The sequence below is a fragment of the Vitis vinifera genome, chromosome 1 (assembly GCF_030704535.1).
Source record: "Vitis vinifera cultivar Pinot Noir 40024 chromosome 1, ASM3070453v1".
NCBI classification, from domain to species: domain Eukaryota; kingdom Viridiplantae; phylum Streptophyta; class Magnoliopsida; order Vitales; family Vitaceae; genus Vitis; species Vitis vinifera.
This window is the reverse complement of record NC_081805.1, coordinates 2444880-2465712: the sequence shown is the minus strand read 5'-3', so window position 1 is coordinate 2465712 and position 20833 is coordinate 2444880. Positions and strand designations below refer to the sequence as shown.

The window sequence follows — 20833 nt, the reverse complement described above, 5'->3', positions numbered from 1 at the left end:
ATATTTGGACTTTAAAATTAATTAATTTTTTATATAAATATTTATATTTTCAGTTTTTAATTATTTACATATAAATTTTAAAATAAAATACTATTTTTAATTTTTTTAAATAATAATATTTTTACTAAAATTTAGTATTTTTAGGTTAAAAAAGGTGGAGTGTTAAATTTATAAACCGGGGATTATTTCAACCCCTTTAATCAAATAATTATAAGTATAAATATAATAAAAGACCAAAAAAAAAAAACCTTAAATCCAATTAAAATTTGTAAATAATTTTTAAAACTAAAATTTTAATTTCCAACATTTGTTACAAGAAGGACAAATCTAAAATTATTTATGAGTTAAGTTTATTATAATGGCTTAGTATTTAAAATTCTATAGAGTGATAGACTGATATACTATTAACTTGGAAGATCGTGGTCAATTATAAATTTGTTTGGCATAAAAACTTTTAATATGAAAAATATTTATTTATTTATTTTAAAAAATGGTGTTTGATAAAATTTTAAAAATATTATTAAAAATTTTAAAAATATTATTAAAAATTTTAAAAAATCATTTATAATGTGTGACTGTAGAGATGTCTCCCCAAAATGGGGTCTACAGTGACTTTAAAAAAAATATATTTATAGAATTTTTAAAAAAATTATTATTATTTAAATTATACTTATTTATAATAATTAATTAAATAAATATTCAAATTAACTTAGTAGTCATTTGGATGCATTTTTTATTTTTATGTTTTTTAAAATTAAAAATATTAGTAATTTTATATAAAATGTAATAATTCCTTTATAAAAATGGGTTGTTAAAAATAATTTATAAGAAAAAGTATGTCATTAAAAATGATTTTTAAAATTTGAAATAGTAATTTTTATTTTTATTTTTATGTCGTAATTATAATTATTTTTTGTTTTTTAAAAATAAAAATCGGTAAATACATTAAAACAAAAATTGTATAAATAGATTCCACAAATAAATTTGAATATTTCCTTAATTATTTTTATAAATTTATTTTCCTTCTTCAATTTCTCCTCAAGCGGCATAAACACATCCATCTGGCATATTCCAAGTCTCGACCATGCATTGACTTCAGAACCCTCAAGTCATCAAATTTAGTTACCCCACCTTTTTCTCAACGGCTCGCGAGGGTAATTTGGTCATTTAAATTGGATCTTCTCGACATCCAACGTGCACGCTCCGAAGCAAGGCACCTAATCATGAAATGACGTTACTACCATCACGCGCACTGAAAAGACGACCAAAAGCGAGGGCAACATCGTAATTTCAAGAAGCACTATTCGCGTCGGACCAAGAAATAATAGAGAGAACGAGAATGGCTGCGTTCAAAGAGAGGAACTCGGAAAGTTTCGGTCCTTTCTATTTTTTTCGGCATAAAGTTTCGGTACGTTTCGGTTTTCTTTATCCGACTCGCCGGAGTATTGCAACTCCGTAGCCGTCAAGATCCTCCGTTAAGTCTGAGTTGTACGGAGCAACGGGAACTAGGGTTTATAGGTTTATAGGGTTTCTTCGATAACATTTCGTCTTAAGATCTAGAAATTTGAGGGATTTGAATTCCTATTTCTGATGTTTACGCCTCAGAGGAAGGCGTGGACTGGTTTATCGCTCACGCCAAGAAGCGAGGCTCAGAAGAGCGGTGGTGGGGCGGTTTCGAATCCTGTAAACGGCGGAAAGGGGAAATCTGTGGCCTTTGTGGATGGGCCACCGCCTCCGTTGGGTTCTTTGAGTGGAAAGGCGATGTTAACAGGGATTGATGGCGGTGACATGGAAGATTGGAGGCGGTTAAGGGAGGCGGGGTTGTTGGACGAGGCGGCGATGGAGAGGAAGGACAGAGAAGCGCTTGTGGAGAAGGTTTCAAAACTCCAAAACGAGGTGAGAGGAAGTACTGTTACATTTGAGAATTATTGTTTTTGCTTCGTTTTTCAATTTTTAGTGCTTTTTGAACCAATTATTCTTTTTTGGCAACAAGAGAGCTTGTGGATTGTGTAAGTAGAATTTTGAGTCGAGAAATATATATTTGAACACATTTATTTGGGATTTTGCTGGTAATGTCGTTATATATTTCGAATCTGCCTCTGCAATTAGAGAGATGAAGAACCCGTTGGAATCATTATTCGGAATTTTCATATTTTATGATTGTCTCATTTGCTGTATTTTATTTTTATTTTTTATTTTTGGGGGTTTGTAATGATGAAGATTTGGGGTTTTAGGATTAAACATGAAAGGGCTGCAGGAAGGAGAGTCTAATCATGGTGTTTGTAATTACTTTTGACCAAGGTTTTAAAACTACCAAAACTCCAGGACTCCAGGAAAACAAGAGGCAGACTTCTAAATTAGAATCGAACCAATTCTAAGTAAAAATGGTTAAAAATTTGGTGATCAAACTCATTCTGTAAAATTGTCAAAATCATGGTAGTCAGAGGCTCAGAGATTGCATTCGGTTCAGTTATGATGTTTAGGCAAAATATGATAAAAATTAACTTGGAGAAACTTGATCTGAAATTCAGCTTCTTTCATCCATAGGAATGAATGCGGTGAAGAGCTTAGGAAACTCAAAAGCAATATAGATCGTGGAAAGCTCTTCATGCTTAACTTTACTACTTGCTTGGGAACTAAGAAGATTAAAAAAACTCCTTTTACTGAATCAAAAGAATAGATACTTGAAAGTTTGGTGGAGCATGGTGATTAGTGAGCTGATGGGCCTTGGATTATTCTCTTATAGATTTGATTTTCTGTAATCTGAATCCCTGATAGTGTGGATTTAACTTCCTTTTCTTCCTTCATATTTACTTTGGTAATACTCTCTTGTTATCTAATTAAATGTTCTGGTTTCCTTTTCAGCTTTTTGATTACCAGTATAGCATGGGACTTCTCTTAATCGAGAAGAAGGAATGGACTTCTAAGTATGAAGAACTCAGCCAAGCATTAGCAGAAGCACAGGAGATCCTCAAGCGTGAGAAGTCGGCACATTTCATTGCGATATCTGAAGTTGAGAAGCGAGAGGAGAATTTGAGGAAAGCTTTAGGCGTTGAGAGGCAGTGTGTGGCTGAGGTATGTTACTACTTGCCAATTTGACCAATTTTCTTCAAGACTTTTGTTGTATATTTGCATACGTATGTATAATTATTATGAATATTTAGGATATGTATTTGGTTATTTTTCTTTTTCTTTTTCTTTTTTAATAAGAAGCAACAGAATGCATTGATTAATCATCACACTTAATGGATGATTGGTCCTTCAAGAAGAAACTAGGACCCAAATACAATTGAATCTACAAAATACAACTGAAACACTAGAAGACAAAGATGACCGAATCACTAAAATGACTAAAATGTCCAGATCTTAGTTTGCACATCTAATATATATTTTTTTTAAACCTTCGACAAAAAAATGTGTGGATCCTTGTCTTACTACAACATTCAATCTTCATTACTATCCTTTACATCCACCAACTCTAATAATGGAGTTATTTGCTGGGTTGGCATAAGAGTTCTTTGGTAGGAGTTTTTTCGCGGCTGTGGAGAGTTCATCTGTGCAGACAAAAAGTTTTTTAGTAAATATATATAGTTTTTGGGCTAGTGTATCTTTGGACTTTTACTTTAGCTTATTGATACTATTGTCTTATCTTGGGAGGGGTAAGAAAGTTTAGTTTGTGAGCTCTTTTTTTCTCTCACCTTTGCTGCATTTTTTAGACTTTTTATGTACTTATAAATATATACTATCGTTTTATCTTGGGAGGGTCCAACAATGAAGTCTGAACATACTGAAACCCACTGAAATAAATACCAGATATTATTCCTAGTGCATGAGCATGCCTTTGTATGAGAAATTCATGAACTGACCTTCCATTTCTGTTGAACATATTCTAAAAGATTTGATGATAGGCTGGTCCTTTAGGCCTGGCTAAAGTGATAAAAGGGTTGGGAGGGTTTGTGATTGTGTACTTCCTCGATGCAGCTTGAGAAGGCTTTAGGTGAAATCCATGCAGAGCATTCACAAATCAAGCTTTCATCTGAGACAAAGTTGTCTGATGCTAACGCTTTGGTAGCCAAAATTGAAAAGAGATCTTTGGAGGTGGAAGAAAAGTTGCTTGCTGCTGATGCCAAGCTTGCGGAGGCCAGTAGGAAGAGTTCAGAGTTGGAGAGGAAATTGCAAGAGGTTGAGGCTCGTGAAAGTGTTCTTCGAAGGGAGCGTCTATCCTTAAATGCAGAGTATGCTTTCTTCTATATTTCTTTTATGTCCATGTCATTAACTCGATGATGTTACATTCTCCTTGAGTTTGTGACTTAATATGGACAGTTTTTGACAATTTAAAAATGCATTTGCTCCATATCTTTCAGGCGAGAAGCACATGAAGCAACTTTCCACAAACAAAAAGAAGATTTAAGGGAGTGGGAGAGGAAACTACAGGAAGGGGAAGAGAGGCTATGTGAGGGTCGGAGAATCATCAACCAGAGAGAGGAAAAGGCAAATGAGATTGACAGGACTCTTAAGCTGAAAGAGAGGAATCTTGAAGAGGCACAGAAGAAGATTGATTTAGACAGCTTAAATGTAAAAGTCAAGGAAGATGATATAAATAATAGATTAGCAGAGTTAACTGTGAAGGAGAAAGTGAGTTTCTCATCTAACTGCAATATTTTTAATTTAATTCAGCAGTTATTTTATAAGAAATCTTCTCTTACTTCTAATTTGGTTGCAGCAAGCTGAATCTATGAGAGGCATTCTTGAAGTGAAAGAGAAGGAATTAATTGTGTTGCAAGAAAAACTTAGCGCTAGAGAAAGAGTGAGTTCCATCTCCTGATTTTCTGTAAGTTGTACTTTGAGATGTTTTCTATGGATGGATTTGTGCTTTTATGTCTCATTTGCACAGTTATTACTATTATGCAGCATGATATGTTTATAGTGTTTAGCTGTTAAGAAAAATAACCCACATATGGTGTAATCTCTCATATAACTATTTCTTCAATGATTGGCATGATACACAATAAGATATGCATGATATGCATGGCTCAACATTTTTGGGGATATTATTTTTAGAACAAGGCCATACTGGAAAGTAAAGAAATTCATTATAATTTTAGAGCCCATTTCTGATCTGGTGCAGTCCCAAAGGGTTTTCTTTTTCCATTTCTTTAATGGTCTTGATTTTGTTGGTTTCGCTTTTGTAAAGTAGAATATCTCTTTTTGTAATGCTTGAAATTAATGTTAATATGTATACTTTTTTCATGTGATAAGGAATCATTCTTACTAATAATATATGAGTTCAAGGGGGTTGGTGCTCTAAGGAACCTAGAGGAGGCTACAGTGTTGGGTTATGGAAGACCATAAGAAAGTTAAGGGATTTAGTTAGTTGTAAATTGTCCTTTTCGATGGGCAATGGGAAAAGGATAAAGTTTTGAAAGATAAGTGGTGCGAGGATGAGCCGTTAAATGTTTATTTTCCTTCTTTATTTGCCATTTCTAACTCTAAAGACGCTTGGGTGGCAGAGTTGTGGCAGAGTTGTGGCAACATTCTAATGAGGGGGGTGGCTGGAATCTTAACTTCCTGAGGCCCTTAAATGATTGGGAGATTGGTATTGTGGAACACTTTTGGGCAAGACTTCAAGATAAAGTGGTTGAAGAGGATAAAGTGTGTTGGGTTGATACGAAGAGTGGGACTTTCTCTATTAAATCACTTTATGCTAGCTTAGAGACAGGAAGGGTAGTGCAATTCCCTTCTAGTGTTGTGTGGAATGCGTGGGTTCCTCCTAAGGTGTGCTTTTTTGCATGGGAGGTGACTTGAGGAAAAACTTTGACTCTTGACCAGCTTCAAAGGAGGGAGTGGTCTTTGGCAGTGTTATCAAAGGTGATTGCTTGGGTCGCCTAGGCCATCAGGCCAGGTAGGGTAGATAAAAGTCGCCTTTTGAAGACCTAGGCAAGACAACTTCAAAGAGCCAATGCCTAGGCAATGCTTAGGCAATTGCCTTGGGCAAGGCATAAGGCATAGAGGTGGGTTGCCTTTGATCATGAATTAAAATTAAACATACTTAGATTATAATTTCATTCAATCTAACATTGGATTAAACAAAGTATAAGATAAAATATTATATTATCATAGAGATAATAAGATAGAGGGTTATCAATCTAGTCTTGATGAAAGTAATGATAATTTTAATTTCAATAATGAATATGATGATGATTGCCTAAAGCTTCTCTAGAATGTTCACTCTCTTATTTTGTTTTTTATTTTACTTTTTAGATGTTTGAAAAATTAGAATATACATTTAAATAGGTGGATATCTTTAAACAATATGATGTTTTTTATAATATGAGGTATAATATTTAACACTTTCAATAATTATTACTAGTGTTGATGAAAAATTAATAGTGTTGATGGTTGAAGACAACACTTATATTGGTTGAATATCGAATAGGTAAATATATGTATATTTTTTATTGCCTTGTTTTGTGCCTTTCGTCTTAGGCTAAAAGGAGTCTTATTGCCTTGATATCGCCTTTTGCTTTTGACAACACCGGTCTTTGGCCAACCGTTGTTTCCTTTGTCTATCTCATGAGGAGTCAATTGACCACATCCTTTTGCATTGTGATAAGACGAGGGTGTTGTGGGAGCTTTTATTCTCTCCCTTTAGAGTTTTTTGGGTGATGCAGTCCACAGTTAGAGAGACTATGCTAGGCTGACATGACACTTTTGTTGGAAGAAAGTGGAAAAAGGTTTGAAGGGCAGCTCCTTTATGCCTCTTCTGGACTATTTGGAAAGAGAGAAATAGAAGATCTTTTGAGAATGTGGAGTTCTCAATCCAAAGGCTGAAATACTTGTTTTTGTGTAATTTGTTATCTTGGACCAAACTGTTTATAGGTGAAAAATTGATGTCCATGGTAGATTTCATTGATTGGTTAGGGTTGGTTTGAGGGAGGGAGTAGTTTTTTGTTTCCTCTTCCTTTTTTTGGTGCTTTTTGGCTGTTGTTGTGTACATCGTGTGTGCTTTGGTGCGCCCTTTTTGGCCTTTAATACAAATCTCATTTACTGATAAAAAAAAATAATAATTATAATATATGAGTTGAAGGCATAGAGAGACTTTGATTGATGGTGAAATCATACACATTTACATGTGGGAGTTGAAAGTTAGAACTTGATGGATGTATGTTGTTTTACATTTAGAGTTACTTGGTTTCTCTTGGATGGCTTGAAGTAAAAGGTCATGACCCTGCCTACATGTCTGAATCAGTGCAGTGATCTGTTATGTTTTAACTCATAGAACTCCAAGCTAACTTTTTTATTGTTAGAGGTGCTTTAGGTTATGTCTCTGACCTTTTAATTTTTATGAAAATTATCATAAATTCTATTCTTTCAAGTGTTAAATGCTTTTGCATGTATGATACATTTTGTAGTCAAATGTACGATATAGTTCACGAGATGCAGAGGAAAGGATGCTCAAAGAAGGTGCTTGTTGAGAATGGTCTTTCTGCTGTTTTATTGATGGTGTTGAATTTTTTTTCTTTTTGTTGATTTCATAGTTGCTAGGGACCTGTTTTGGATGGAGATCTTGTACTGATTTTTTTGTTTGTTCAGAAGGTCTTTGATTGGAAGGCAATAGTGTGGCTGGTTTAAAAGTCTTAGAATTATTTTAGTCTCACATTTTTATTGCTGGGATCTCTTACAGGTGGAGATTCAGAAGCTCCTGGACGAGCACAGGGCTATCCTTGATACAAAGAAGCAGGAGTTTGAGTTGGAAATGGAACAAAAGAGAAACTCTGTTGATGAAGAATTGAGAAGCAAGGTACATGAAGTGGAGCAGAAGGAAGTTGAAGTCCTCCATAGGGAGGAAAAGCTAGGAAAACGAGAGCAAGCTTTAGAAAAGAGATTGGAGAGAGTCAAGGAGAAGGAGAAGGAGCTTGAAGCAAAGTTGAAAACATTGAAGGAGAAAGAGAAGTCCCTCAAAGCTGAGGAGAAAAGGGTAGAGGGGGAAAAGAAGCAAATGCTGGCTGATAAAGAGAGTCTGCATCTTCTCAAAGATGAGCTTGAGAAGATAAGGGCTGATATTACTGAACAAGAACTGCAGATTCATGAAGAGACTGAAAGACTCAAAGTAACTGAAGAAGAGAGGTCAGAACATCATCGGTTGCAATTGGAATTGAAACAAGAGATAGACAAATGCAGACATCAGGAAGAGATGCTTCAGAAGGAACGTGAAGATCTGAAGCAGGAAAGGATTATGTTTGAGAAAGACTGGGAAGCCTTGGATGAGAAAAGAGCTGTGATTACTAAAGAGATGAGGGAAATTGGTGACGAGAAAGAAAAATTAGAAAAACTGCATCTCTCTGAAGAAGAAAGGTTAAAAAAGGAGAAACTTGCAATGGAGGAACATATTCAGAGGGAGTTGGAAGCTGTCAGGATAGAAAAAGAATCATTTGCAGCCATAATGAAGCATGAGCAGGTAACTTTATCTGAAAAGGCTCAAAATGATCATTCCCAAATGCTTCGGGACTTTGAGTTGAGAAAAAGGGATCTTGAGATTGAAATGCAGAATAGGCAGGATGAAATACAGAAACGCTTGCAAGAAAGGGAGAGAGCATTTGAAGAGGAAAGGGAGAGAGAACTTAACAATATTAATCACTTGAAGGAAGTTGCTCGACGGGAAATTGAAGAAATGAAAACAGAAAGGCGTAGAATAGAAAAGGAAAAGCAGGAAGTTTTGTTAAACAAAAGGCAGCTGGAAGGACACCAACTTGAAATGCGTAAAGACATTGATGAGCTTGGTATTCTTAGCAGGAAGCTCAAAGATCAGAGAGAGCAATTTATCAAAGAAAGAGATCGTTTCCTTACATTTGTTGACAAGCACAAGACTTGCAAGAACTGTGGAGAAATCACAAGGGAATTTGTACTAAATGACCTCCAATTACCTGAAATGGAGGTGGAGGCCTTTCCTCTTCCAAATCTGGCTGATGAGTTTCTGAACAGCCCTCAGGGCAATATGGCTGCTTCTGATGGAACAAACGTGAAGATATCTACAGGTGAAATTGATTTGGTGTCTTCAGGTTCTGGTGGGCGCATGTCTTTCCTCCGTAAATGTGCCACAAAGATTTTTAACTTGTCCCCAAGTAAGAAGAGTGAGCATGTTGGTGTTCAAGTTCTAAGGGAGGAGTCACCTCTCTTAGACTTGCAGGTCAATTTGGAAAAAGCTGAGGGGCCAAGTATAGTTGGGCAAAGTATTGCTGAAGATGAACTGGAACCATCCTTTGGGATTGCAAATGATTCCTTTGATATTCAACAGCTTCACTCTGATAGTGTCATGAGAGAAGTAGATGGTGGGCATGCTCAATCTGTTGATGGTGTGAGCAACATGGGCAGCAAAGAACAAGAAGGTCCAGAAGATTCCCAGCAATCAGAGCTGAAGAGTGGTCGACGGAAACCTGGGAGGAAACGGAGGACTGGAGTTCATAGAACACGATCAGTGAAGAATGTGGTTGAAGATGCTAAAGCTTTTCTAGGTGAAACCCCTGAAATACCAGAGCTGAATGGTGATGAGCGACCTAATGATTCTACCTATACCAATGAGGAAGGTGAGCGAGAAACCAGTCATGCTGAGAAGGCTGCTAGCACCATTACAAGAAAGCGGCAGCGTGCACCATCCTCTAGAATTACAGAGAGTGAGCAGGATGCTGCTGACAGTGAAGGACGTTCTGATAGTGTCACAGCAGGTGGGCGCGGAAAGAGGCGGCAAACTGTTGCTCCAGTTGTGCAAACTCCAGGAGAAAAACGATATAATCTCAGGCGGCATAAGACGTAAGTTCCTTCTTTTGTATCAGTATGAAACCTTTACACACAGAATGGTCAGTACGGTTAGTGGTTTGTGATGATTGGTTGGAAGAGAATAAACCTAGTTTGAAGACATGTTGGAAATTGGCTTTGCAGCTCAATTTTTAAAAATATTCATGGGCAATTCTCCTTGCTGACATGTTATCAAACTCCTGGGTGCTTGAATTCATCAGTGCTTTAATTAATGTGTGATCATAATATTCTGTGCACCCATTACAGGGGAATTTAGAAGTCATAACAAGTCAGTCCCAAGTTCACAATTAGAAAAAAAATAAATACACCCCTGAAAAAAAGTGTTCAGAAATCCTTTGTCCATATAAGCCTAATAATGACACTTGTTTTAACAGTTTTCTGTTTTCTGACTTAGAAAACACGGTTGACAATTTTTTGACAGAAAACAGTTTGTCAGAAAATGGGTTGTTTTCTAGAACAATTTTGAGGTGTTTTTGGTTGTTTTTTGTAGAGTTTTCCGAGTAATTATTGAAAAGATGGGGAATATGAGCTGTTTCTCAAAAACTTCTTTTTTAGTACTGTTTTTGAAAGTGTTATTACAAACAGGCTCAAAATCTCTCCATGTTTATTTAAAAAGGTGTTGCAAGGAGGTTGTATTTGTATTTTTGAACTGGATAGTGGCAGTGGCATTTTGGCCTAAAATTTGGATAATTGGATATGTTTCAAGTATTTTTCAGGTTAATAATAGGATAGATATTATCCAGGGGTATAGGATGTGAATAATTGGTTTGTTTAGTTTGAAAACTGGAAAATATTTAAATTAATTAGATTGAAGAATTAAAAATATCTTACTAGAGATGATATTTTTTTTTTATATTTGGCCAGGCTTGAAGCATCATAGAACTTGATTTATGTTTAATTGTGTTGGAGACTTAACCCCCAAATTAAGAGTCATCATTCTAAAAGTGTATCTAAACAAATGATCAGTGCAGGAACAGTTGCGACAGCACAAGCCTCAGCTAACCTGCCAAAGAGAGATGAAAAAGGAGGTGATGGTGGTGACGATAATACACTGCAAACAAAGGCAAATCCTAAAGCTGCTTCTTCACCATCATTAGCAGATAGTGACAATCCCAAAACAACACCGTTAGTTCATGTTACAACATTAAAAAGTGTTGAAATTCGTGAATACTCACCAGATCGGGTTGTTAGGGTAAATTCCACCCTCCTGTCTCTTTATGCAGTAGTAATAGTTATTGGATGACACTCACAGCAAAGATTCTAAATTAATGTTTAATTGTGTTGGTTTCTTTTTTTTTTTTTTTGTTGGAATGCAGTTTAAAACAGTAGACATTGTTGGAGGCAACAATGATTCAGCCAGGTTGGCAGAAAATATGGAGTTGAGGCAGGAGATACCAGGTAATCCAGGTGATACTCCAGGGTATGAAGATGAAAATGGGAGCATGTCACATGAGGAGGATGACAACAGCGATGAGGATGAATCCGAGCATCCGGGTGATGCTTCAATAGGAAAGAAGCTCTGGAACTTTTTCACAACATAATCAATGCATTGTTTTGAGTGATTTTGGGAGGTTCTGATTCTTTCCCCTATTGTATTGGACATTTTGTGTAGTAGCATAACTCAGGAATTCTAGCTTCTGTTGAGGGGAAAATCTCTTTGGGGTTCCTTGTTTAGGATGTCAGGACTGATCTTTGCTTCTAGTTACATCAGGCCCTAGTTGATACTGTATTGTAATCGATGATGTAGCTTTAGAACTCAGATTTGCCTCTAAATTGTTGGTACCGAATCTCACCTTTTGTTTTCTCTCTTGCAGACTTTTCTGGTCTGTGATCTCACTTTCTCCTGTTTCATTTTATCTCTGAAAGTTTGGATGTTAAGAAAATAGGGACTAAAAAAGTTCTCTAGAATGACGAGCAAAGAAAATGAGCTGTTTATACTCTATTCTAGAATAAGAATCTTAATATCATTTCTGAAAGGACAAGCACTTTTCACCAAAAATCTGGTGTTTGGTTAAAAATAACCTCTTTTAACCAAACAAATGTGGATTTTGGTCACCTTTTGAATCTTTGGTTCAAAATGGCCTCTTTCTATCCCATCAGCGTATTTTATTATTATTATTTTTAATTATTTTTTTAAAAGTGATTTAAAAAAAGGAAAAAAGAAAATTGAAGATGGAGGTGTGGGTCTGGGTGGGGGCAACCATGGGCATCATCAGCAAGGACGGCATGACATCGCTGGCTGGCAATGAGTAGCAGCCGGAGTTGGAGGAAAGGAAAAATGGGTATGATGGATAGGATGGAGAGAGAGAGAGAAGAGAAATAGGGAAAGAAGGAAACATGCGAAGGGAGCAAGGGTTGAAATCGACCGAAGAAGGGGGAACGGAGTGGCCGACAGCAACGTCGCCAGCGATGGATGGGTCCATGGTGATGGGTGTGCGGGTGGAAGAGAAGGAAGAAATGCATTTTTAATTTAAAAAAAAAAAGAAAAAAAAAAGAAGGCTAATTTGAACGATTGTTTCAAGCTCAACACAGGCCTGAAGTTGATTTTTTGTTTGGATCAAAAGCTACTTTGACCCAAAATTCAAAAATCTCAGCTGGAATGGTTATTACTCTGTTGCCCCAATCTTGCATGTGGCATTCCCCCTCCTCCCCTGTGATTGTTCTCCGTCAAGTCAGATCAAACTTCTTTTCACTAGGTGAAACTGAAACATAGTCCTGCCGTGTAGGAATTGAATCTATCTTTTTTTTTTGCTATTTTTCAACGAGTTCTATCTCTTTGAAAGCTGCCTTTGACTCAAGCATCTCATTAGGGGAATCATATCTGATTTATTGAAATGATTTGAAAGTAGGCTTGATGCAACAAAGTCAGGTGGTAACTATAATTTGCATTTTGAAACAGTTAGAAGACCCGCAAACATAACTACCCTGCGACATTAGTTGTATGAAGGACAAGAAGTTTAACATGTATGGGAGGTTCTGGCTCGGGTTTTAATCATCTTATTTGAAAATCATATGATGTCTAATGAGGATGGATCAAACTTTTCACAACATTTGATTTCATATCATGTTGGTTTGTCCTAACAAACATAATTTCAGTTACCTATTTTCGAATTTAAGAGAGATATTATAGAACTGAAGCATTCCCACCCCATTGATATTTGATTTCTGCTTCAAGTTAATGTGAAAAATAATTTAATATCATAACTTAAATATTAAGTTTTATCAAATACCCATTTATTCAATCCTTTGGTTTAAAGGCCAAACCAAAACTGAGGCACTTTGTTCAATCTTGATGGGTGAAGTGGTGCAATTGAACCAATCAATGTAAGTGGAGATGAACTGGCTCTGGTTCATGTGCTACTTAAAAAACCACAAAATCTCCCGTCTCTCTTTCTCTCTTCCCTCTCTGCAACAATTAGAAAGGTCGATGGAAAGTGACTACTCGGCATATTAGGCCTGCCAAGGCAAAGATGTAAAGGTGGGGGGTGGTGGCTATCCCATCTCAGAATTAACTCTGATAGGGTGGTCCAAACTCCAAAGTCTCCAAAGCCATTTGCTGCTTTACTTTTAGCCGTAGAACAAAGTATGGGCTTAGATGGGTTATGGGTCTAGGTTGTATTGAGTTCGTACCAGTGGGTCTTTAAGCAGTACTGACATTTGTGTTTATAGCCTTTGATTGCGAGCCGTAAAGCCACCTTACAAACCCATGTACCAAACAGAGTGATGATTTAGATGGGCTCTGGCCCACTGTCCAGGACCACTTGATTGATCTACATTAGGCAAGCTATAGACTTAAGTTGACACTAGACTTCTAGTTTTTGAACCAATTTGGTTGGTGATATGCCACCCCAAATCCCACTTTACTTTGACTTCCTCTGGTCAGCTCTCACCACTCACCACCCAAAAAGCAAGCATTATGTTTGGCCTAGTTGAGAATCCATGGGCTTTTTTGCTTGAGTATTGGGTAATTAAATATATGAAATTAGAGAAAGTGGAGGGCGGAGCATCCAAAGAGGATGTGCCAGCCCAGTCAGTCAGATGGAATATGGTTTTGTTTTGGCTTAGTTGAGAGTTCCCTCACAGGCCAAATTTTTGTGACCCATTGCAGTCGACCAATGTGCCCACTTTCCAAGGCTTCCCTCAGCCCTAATAGCAGCTTTTGTCCTTTCTTCATTCCCTATCCTCTTCCAGAGAACTGTTGAAAACCCAACAGCTCAAAGGGAGGGAAGAAATGAAGGGGTAAAAAAAACTCAACTTTGTCTTGCATGCACTTACATGCATGGGAAATGGTCCCCTCAGACCCTAAACCCTAACTCAAACCCTAACCCCACCCCAGAATCTAACCTAAGCTAACTAATTTGACACTTGAACCACCATCTTAAACCATTAAGGCCCCAGCAACCAAGCCCTTTAACCATTTTTGGAAATTTTTTTAATGCATGTAATGTAGCAATGAATTGTAGTAATTATTGTCATTAATGTCTAATAGGAGAATCACAGGACAGCATTGCAGAGCCGCACAAGCTTCAGCTTCCTTTCACTTTCATGGCCCAACCCTATGCCCTTCACTTACTACTGCTCTTATTATTGTCATTACTATTATTACTTTTAGCATTGAGAACTGTGCTTCAATCTTGTGTTGCTCTGCTCTATACTTCGTTTTTCTATAAACATTAGCAAGAAAATGCTTTGCTTTCGAACTTTGCTTCTCCTCCCTCGTTGTTTCAACATCTTTGGAGCTTTCTCTCTAAACGGTATACGATTTTCCTCGAAAACCAGTGGTTTCTAGGGGGACCCACGTTGATTTTTCTCATGATTTTTGCATCTGCATTGGTGGGGTTGTGTCCTCCGTTCCTTTGGTCTCCTGGGTCTGTATTTTTTCACTCTCATCTGAACTACCTCATGAGCCCAAAACCTTCGATTCTTGTTCATGAATGAGAAAGTTGAAGACCCTTGTGAATTAATGACTAGAGTGCTCTACTGGATTCAAGCCAAGGCTCTTCACTCTGGCATCCCCTGTTTCTGCTCTGCCTCAAGTTTGTTCTAATCTTCCTTTCTTTTCTTTTTCCCCCCTGAGATTATCCATGAAGCCTTTCACCGCCATTTTTCACACCACTTTAGTTCTCTTCATCCTCTGTTTGGGAGTGTATTGTGATGGTGATGGAGACACAGAAATGGCTCCTATGGTGGCTCCTATGGAGAAAACAGAGCAAGAAGCCCTGTACTCTACTATTCAGGGGTTCGTGGGTACGTGGTGGAATGGCTCAGATCTCTACCCAGACCCGTGCGGGTGGACTCCTATACAGGTATGATTACCCTATGAATGGCTTCCTAACGATACCCTTTTTCTTTGTACTTGATACAAGGCTTTGAGGTTTTCTCTTAGTCCAATGAAAATTACAGATGTGTTTTTGTTACCTGCACCATTTTTGGTTAAATTAAAAGGAATGGTATAAAATAATTAGTTAATATTAACAATTCTTTAATCGAGACAGACAAAGATAATAATCCATTGACGTTTAGATTCCTCCAAAATTTTCTTGTTCTCTTCTGAGGTTTTTTTTTTTTTTTCCCATTTTTTAAAATGTTTTAAAATGTTTTAAAATGGGTTGCAGAGAGAGTAGACTTGTTATCGGAGATAGCATTTTATGTAACACAAGCCAATACTTCTCAAGAAATAGCTTCAAAACCCACTGTAAATCAACATGCAAGCGCTTGGAGAACCTTTGTTTGTTTGTTTCTCTCTCTGTTTGTTCTGAAGTGTATGGACTATTTTTCATGATTGTTATTCTAGGATTGGTAATGAATTGTAAGTAAATATATGAAGTTGGGAGATAGGAAATTTCCTATAACCAATTTAATCATAACCTACAATCATTTGCTTTCTGCTTCTTCAGTTGTTTGTCATAAATATGCAAACGCTCAATCAATATTTTTATATATATCTGACGGTCAACCAATAAATTCATCCACAACTTTTCCCCAAGGTCTGATCACTGTTCTCCAGGAATAGTACATTATCGATTTAAATACACCTGCAGAGAAGATTATTGCTTAATCTCTGAAAGTCTTGAGCTTTTACCATTACAATTTGGTTTAGTATCATGCTAACATCCTAATTGTATCTTTTCAATCTTCTTCTGCAGGGAGTCTCTTGTGATCTCTATGATGGTTTCTGGTATGTCACTGCCTTAAACATTGGACCTGTTCAAGACAACTCTCTTGATTGTGCCCATAATGTGGAATTTAAACTGCATTTGTTCGAGCTTAAGCACCTGAAAACCCTGTCCTTCTTGAATTGCTTCATCTCACCCCGGAAACATCCTGTGACCATTCCTGCAAATATTTGGTATAAACTTGCTGGCAGCTTAGAATCACTAGAGTTCAGGTCCAATCCGGGTCTTGTTGGGCAAGTCCCTACTGGTTTTGGAGACCTTAGGAAGCTCCAATCTTTAGTGCTATTAGAAAATGGATTAAGTGGAAATTTACCAACAATTATTGGGAACTTAGTCAGCTTGAGGCGGCTAGTCATTGCTGGAAACCGGTTTACAGGTCATATCCCTGATAATTTTGGTGGATTGGGTGAACTTTTAATCTTAGATTTAAGCAGGAATTCTCTTTCTGGGCCTTTACCCACGAGTTTTGGAGGTTTGAGTTCACTCTTGAAGCTTGATTTGAGTAACAACCAATTGGAGGGGGATCTGCCTAGTGAACTTGGAAATATGAAGAATTTAACTCTGTTGGACCTCAGAAACAACAAATTTTCAGGTGGGTTGACGCAGTCACTTCAAGAGATGGCTTCCTTAGAAGATATGGCCCTATCCAACAACCCAATAGGGGGAGACCTCTTGAGCTTAGAATGGCAAAATCTACAGAACTTGGTCATTTTGGATCTCTCCAACACGGGTTTGACAGGAGAGGTTCCAGAGTCACTGGCAGAATTGAAGGGTCTGAGGTTTCTGGGTCTTAATGACAACAATCTCACGGGCAATCCCTCACCAAAGCTTGCAGCTCTGCCTAGTGTTACCGCGCTCTACCTAAATGGAAACAATCTGACAGGGGAGCTTAAATTCTCTGGATGGTTTTATGGGAAAATGGAGAGGCGATTTGGGGCCTGGAACAACCCAAATCTTTGTTACCCAGTTGAGTTAATGTCATCAAGTCATGTTCCTTTTGGAGTAAAGCCATGCGACCAGGAGGTCACATATCTTGAACCTGATACAAGGACCAAGTTGGGTAATGAGAATGGGAATGCGGATCAGAATTTCCATTTCATGGCCTCTTTGGGATTCTCAAGCCATGCTATTGATGGGCTTTGGTGGGTTTTTCTGGCTGAGATATCAACCATGATTCTACTCTGGAATTTTTTCTCATAGGATTTGTTTACTACTAGCCTGCAGGATAACCCTTTTTTGATGTAACAATAACATAACATCCTTTTAGTTTCCCTTGTGACAGAAAATGAAAGAACCTTATGTGGTTGTTCATTCCCATTTCCTTTGAGTTTATGCTCGTGTAAATATTAAACTTAATCCTAGTCTTCTGCAATTCTACCATTTCCCATTTTATCTTCTGGTAAACTCACAATGAAGTAAGGATGTGTGGTGATATTATTTTTATATACAGTTGCTTTTTCAAGGCATGGCAGTTCAGGGTTTAATAGATTGAAAGCGAAGTGTGGGGTTTGGGGGGAGCAGACTAATGGGGTCTGCACTGTGCCCATAGCCAGTACTGAGTGGGTTGATTGTAGGCTCATAGCCCATAGGTTGAGGACAGTATTAAATTAATTATTAATACGGGCCTTATGTTTAAAGATGATGATGAGTGGGTCCCCTTCCCATTGTTAAAAAGGAACGAATGTAGAAACTTTGTCAGCAAATCTGAGGTAGATCCCTGTGTTCTGGGTCGGTTTCTGGCTTGCCCTTACGAACAACCATTAAAGGGCTCTGAAGATGAAATTGAATGTTCTTCACCCCCTTTGGACTCTCTGCTGTCTCCTCATCTATCTCTTCCATCTCCATCCAAAGGGGCTTCTGCCTTTGAGCTTTTGGGCCATTGCAGGTCTTAGAAAAAAATAAAAAGAATGCAGCAGTTAGACTGACCTTTATCTTCAATAAAGAGAACCTAAATTTTTATCTACCCATCCAAATGTATAAAATGGATTAGATTGAGAATTATTTCAGAGTTGGATCTAAGTGTGGGCTTCCTTTTTAAAAGCAATTGTTCTGATCCCAAACTCAGCTTTTAATAGCATGCTTCAACCTACTTAAAGTTTTAAGAGTTTGATCTTCATTTCCATTTCTGTCCAATGGACCCAGTGTGCACTAGTTGGGGCTGTTGGGGTTAGAAGATATAAATGCCTCTCATTTAAAGCCAAACATTTCTTTATTTATTTTTCTTTGTAGAAAGTCACTTTGATTTGTATACTACTTCACGTATCTAGCCAATTAATCAATTATTGGGCTTGAAAGTTGAAATTATTGTCCTGCTCTTGACATGTACATCAAGATGGGGAGCAAGATTTTGCTCCAACACGGCACCCTTTAAAGATGATAAGATGTAAGAAAATAAACATCTAAATTTTAATGCAATTCTTTAACGTGCTAAATTGTATAAATAATTCATGTAAAAAATAATAATAAAATATTGAGATAGATATTTGAAAAGATGAGTGAGAAGTTTCCAGTGTGATACATTGATAGCTTTTTTATGAGGCCATAAATAATGTGAACCTTAAGGATAAAGTTACAACAAAGATTTGCATGACTTATGTATGATTGAAAATACGAATTTACTTTCAATCACTTGACTTAAAATGCGTTTAGTAGTAATTTTAGAAATTATTTTTTATATTTATAATATTTGAATGGTAAAATTTTTTAAGTATTAAAAATATTAAAAGTGTTTTTTAAAATCACTGTAAATCGAACTTTTAATAACTACTGTAATTAAAGATAATGTTTGAAGCAGAAACCGAAAATTTTATGTTATTGGTGTGAAGTTTAAGTAATCAACTTAGTTACATGCTAAAAAAAAGAGGGGGAGGTGTAAATTGTGTGGTGGTTAGTTTTAAAATTTGTATATAGTATTAGATTATTTGACAATTTTGAAGCTTAATTAAAATGAATTGCAATAATTGAATAGAAAGTTGGTAAAAGAGAAAGGAAGGAGAAAATGCATATTACAATTTATAGTGGTTTGACAACCACTTACTTCCACTCCTTTTGACTTTCTTTTGAGCTTGGAGATGTATCCACTAAGCCAAGAAGTGTCTTTACAGAAGCTTTTGATATTCTTGTATACTTGGATTTCATGATTGCAATGGATATTTACAATGTAACAAGTTTTCTTTTGATACTTTAGAACTTTTTCATAAAGATACATATGGAAAGGTTTAGAAAGAGAGTAATATCTAGCTGTAACCAATGAATGCACAAAGAAGAAAATGACTAGGATCCAATGCTTTGATTAATGAATTATGTAAATATGATAACAATTGCACTTGGAGGAGATGAGGCTTACACAAGATAATTATTATTGGTTTTTAGGTATACAACTCCGAATATACCTAAATAATGAATAATGTAAGTGATAAAAATGCGAATGCTTAGATAATGAATAATGTAATCAAGGATATAAATGGGAATCGGAAATCATAATAAATCAATTTATTAATAAAAACTTATTATGTTACATCATGTCATTATTTCTAGAATTCCATCATAACCGACACTTAATAATTGATCATTTATTTGTTTTGTTAATGACTATTCAAGAAAATTATAGGTCTCTTTTATAAAGCATAAATAAGAGGTACATGTTTGGAATATTTAGAGAATCGAAAAAAGAAGTTGAACAACAAATGAACAAAAAAAAAAAAGATATTTCATATAATGAACTTGAGTACAAAAACAAAGGGCTTCACACAGGAATTCACATATTACTTGATATCTCATGTGTAGAGGAACTCCATAATAGAATGAAGTGGCTGAAAAGATGAATAGAATACTCTTGGAATATGTCAAGTGTATAAAATTGAATGCTAGGTTACTTAAGAATTTCTAGGTTGAGGTTATCAATACAACACTTGTTATATGGGTAATTGATATTCATGTTCTACAATTAATTTCAAGATTTTTTTTTTTTAAAAAAAAGAGAATGGTCAAGTAAACAAATTGATTTGTCAATTCTTAAAATGTTTTTTTTTTTTTTACTTATATTCCTATGATCCAAAATTGAAAAAGAAAAAATGCATATTCCTTAGGCTTGAAAAAGGAATTAAAGATTTTGGGATCCAATAATTAAGAAAAAAAAAATGGTGAGTAGAGATTTGGTATTTGATGAGAAATATATGTTGAAAAAATATTAGGAACAAATGAAACTGTTAATGAAAATATTCAACTACAAAAATAAATTGTTGAGATGGAATTTGAGAAAGAAAGAATTGGTAAAGTTTAAAACAAAAGTTAGTAAGTGTAAAGGCATTCATCCAAACCCAATCCAATGATTCTTATTGCATCACCAGAGATGGAGAAAGACATCCATATAATGTCTTGTTAAGGTATGGTTTTGAAAACATGATTTCTTTTGCATCATTTACTAGAAGATAAGGTCCCTATTGTTTTCAAGATGTATTCAAAAGAGATGATAGAGACTAATGTCTTAGTGTTTTGCCAGAGGAGATGAAATCATTACAAATAAATAAAACCCAAGAAAAAGGAAAATTACGTTAATGAATCAATAAGGTGCAAATGGGTCTAAAAAAAAAATTAAAATTCAATTGATAACATAAGTATTTTTGGAGAAAGAAGAAATTAATTAAAATGATTTTTTTTCTTTTATTGTGAAACATAATGAAATTTAATTTCTTCATGCTATGTTTGTTATGTTAGACATGAAGTTGGAAATTTGGAGGAGAAAATTTATATATAATAACCTAAAGATTTTATGGAACCATGAAAAGAGGCCTTGTATGTAGATTGAAAGGGTGTTTATATGATTTGAAGTAAGTTCCTCATCA

At 36.0% G+C, this 20833-nt stretch overlaps 2 protein-coding genes across 3 annotated transcripts; both read left to right on the top strand.

The window, feature by feature from the left end:
- Nucleotides 1-1201: 1201 nt before the first annotated feature.
- On the top strand, nt 1202-11605 carry LOC100242259 (nuclear matrix constituent protein 1). Of its 2 annotated transcripts, XM_010649745.3 has the most exons (8): nt 1202-1896; nt 2866-3075; nt 3982-4235; nt 4365-4635; nt 4724-4807; nt 7685-9807; nt 10780-11005; nt 11130-11605. In XM_010649745.3, exons 1-8 carry the CDS (start codon nt 1591-1593, stop codon nt 11352-11354), a joined length of 3699 nt encoding a protein of 1232 aa, XP_010648047.1. In that variant the 5' UTR covers nt 1202-1590; the 3' UTR covers nt 11355-11605. The 2 variants fall into 2 exon arrangements, with proteins under 2 accessions (XP_010648047.1, XP_059593880.1); XM_059737897.1 differs by lacking the exon at nt 11130-11605 and having other exon boundaries at nt 10785-11010.
- Nucleotides 11606-14350: 2745 nt separating this feature from the next.
- On the top strand, nt 14351-17393 carry LOC100247391 (piriformospora indica-insensitive protein 2). Its single transcript, XM_002278478.5, has 2 exons — nt 14351-15119; nt 15960-17393. Exons 1-2 carry the CDS (start codon nt 14898-14900, stop codon nt 17187-17189), a joined length of 1452 nt encoding a protein of 483 aa, XP_002278514.3. The 5' UTR covers nt 14351-14897; the 3' UTR covers nt 17190-17393.
- Nucleotides 17394-20833: the final 3440 nt, after the last annotated feature.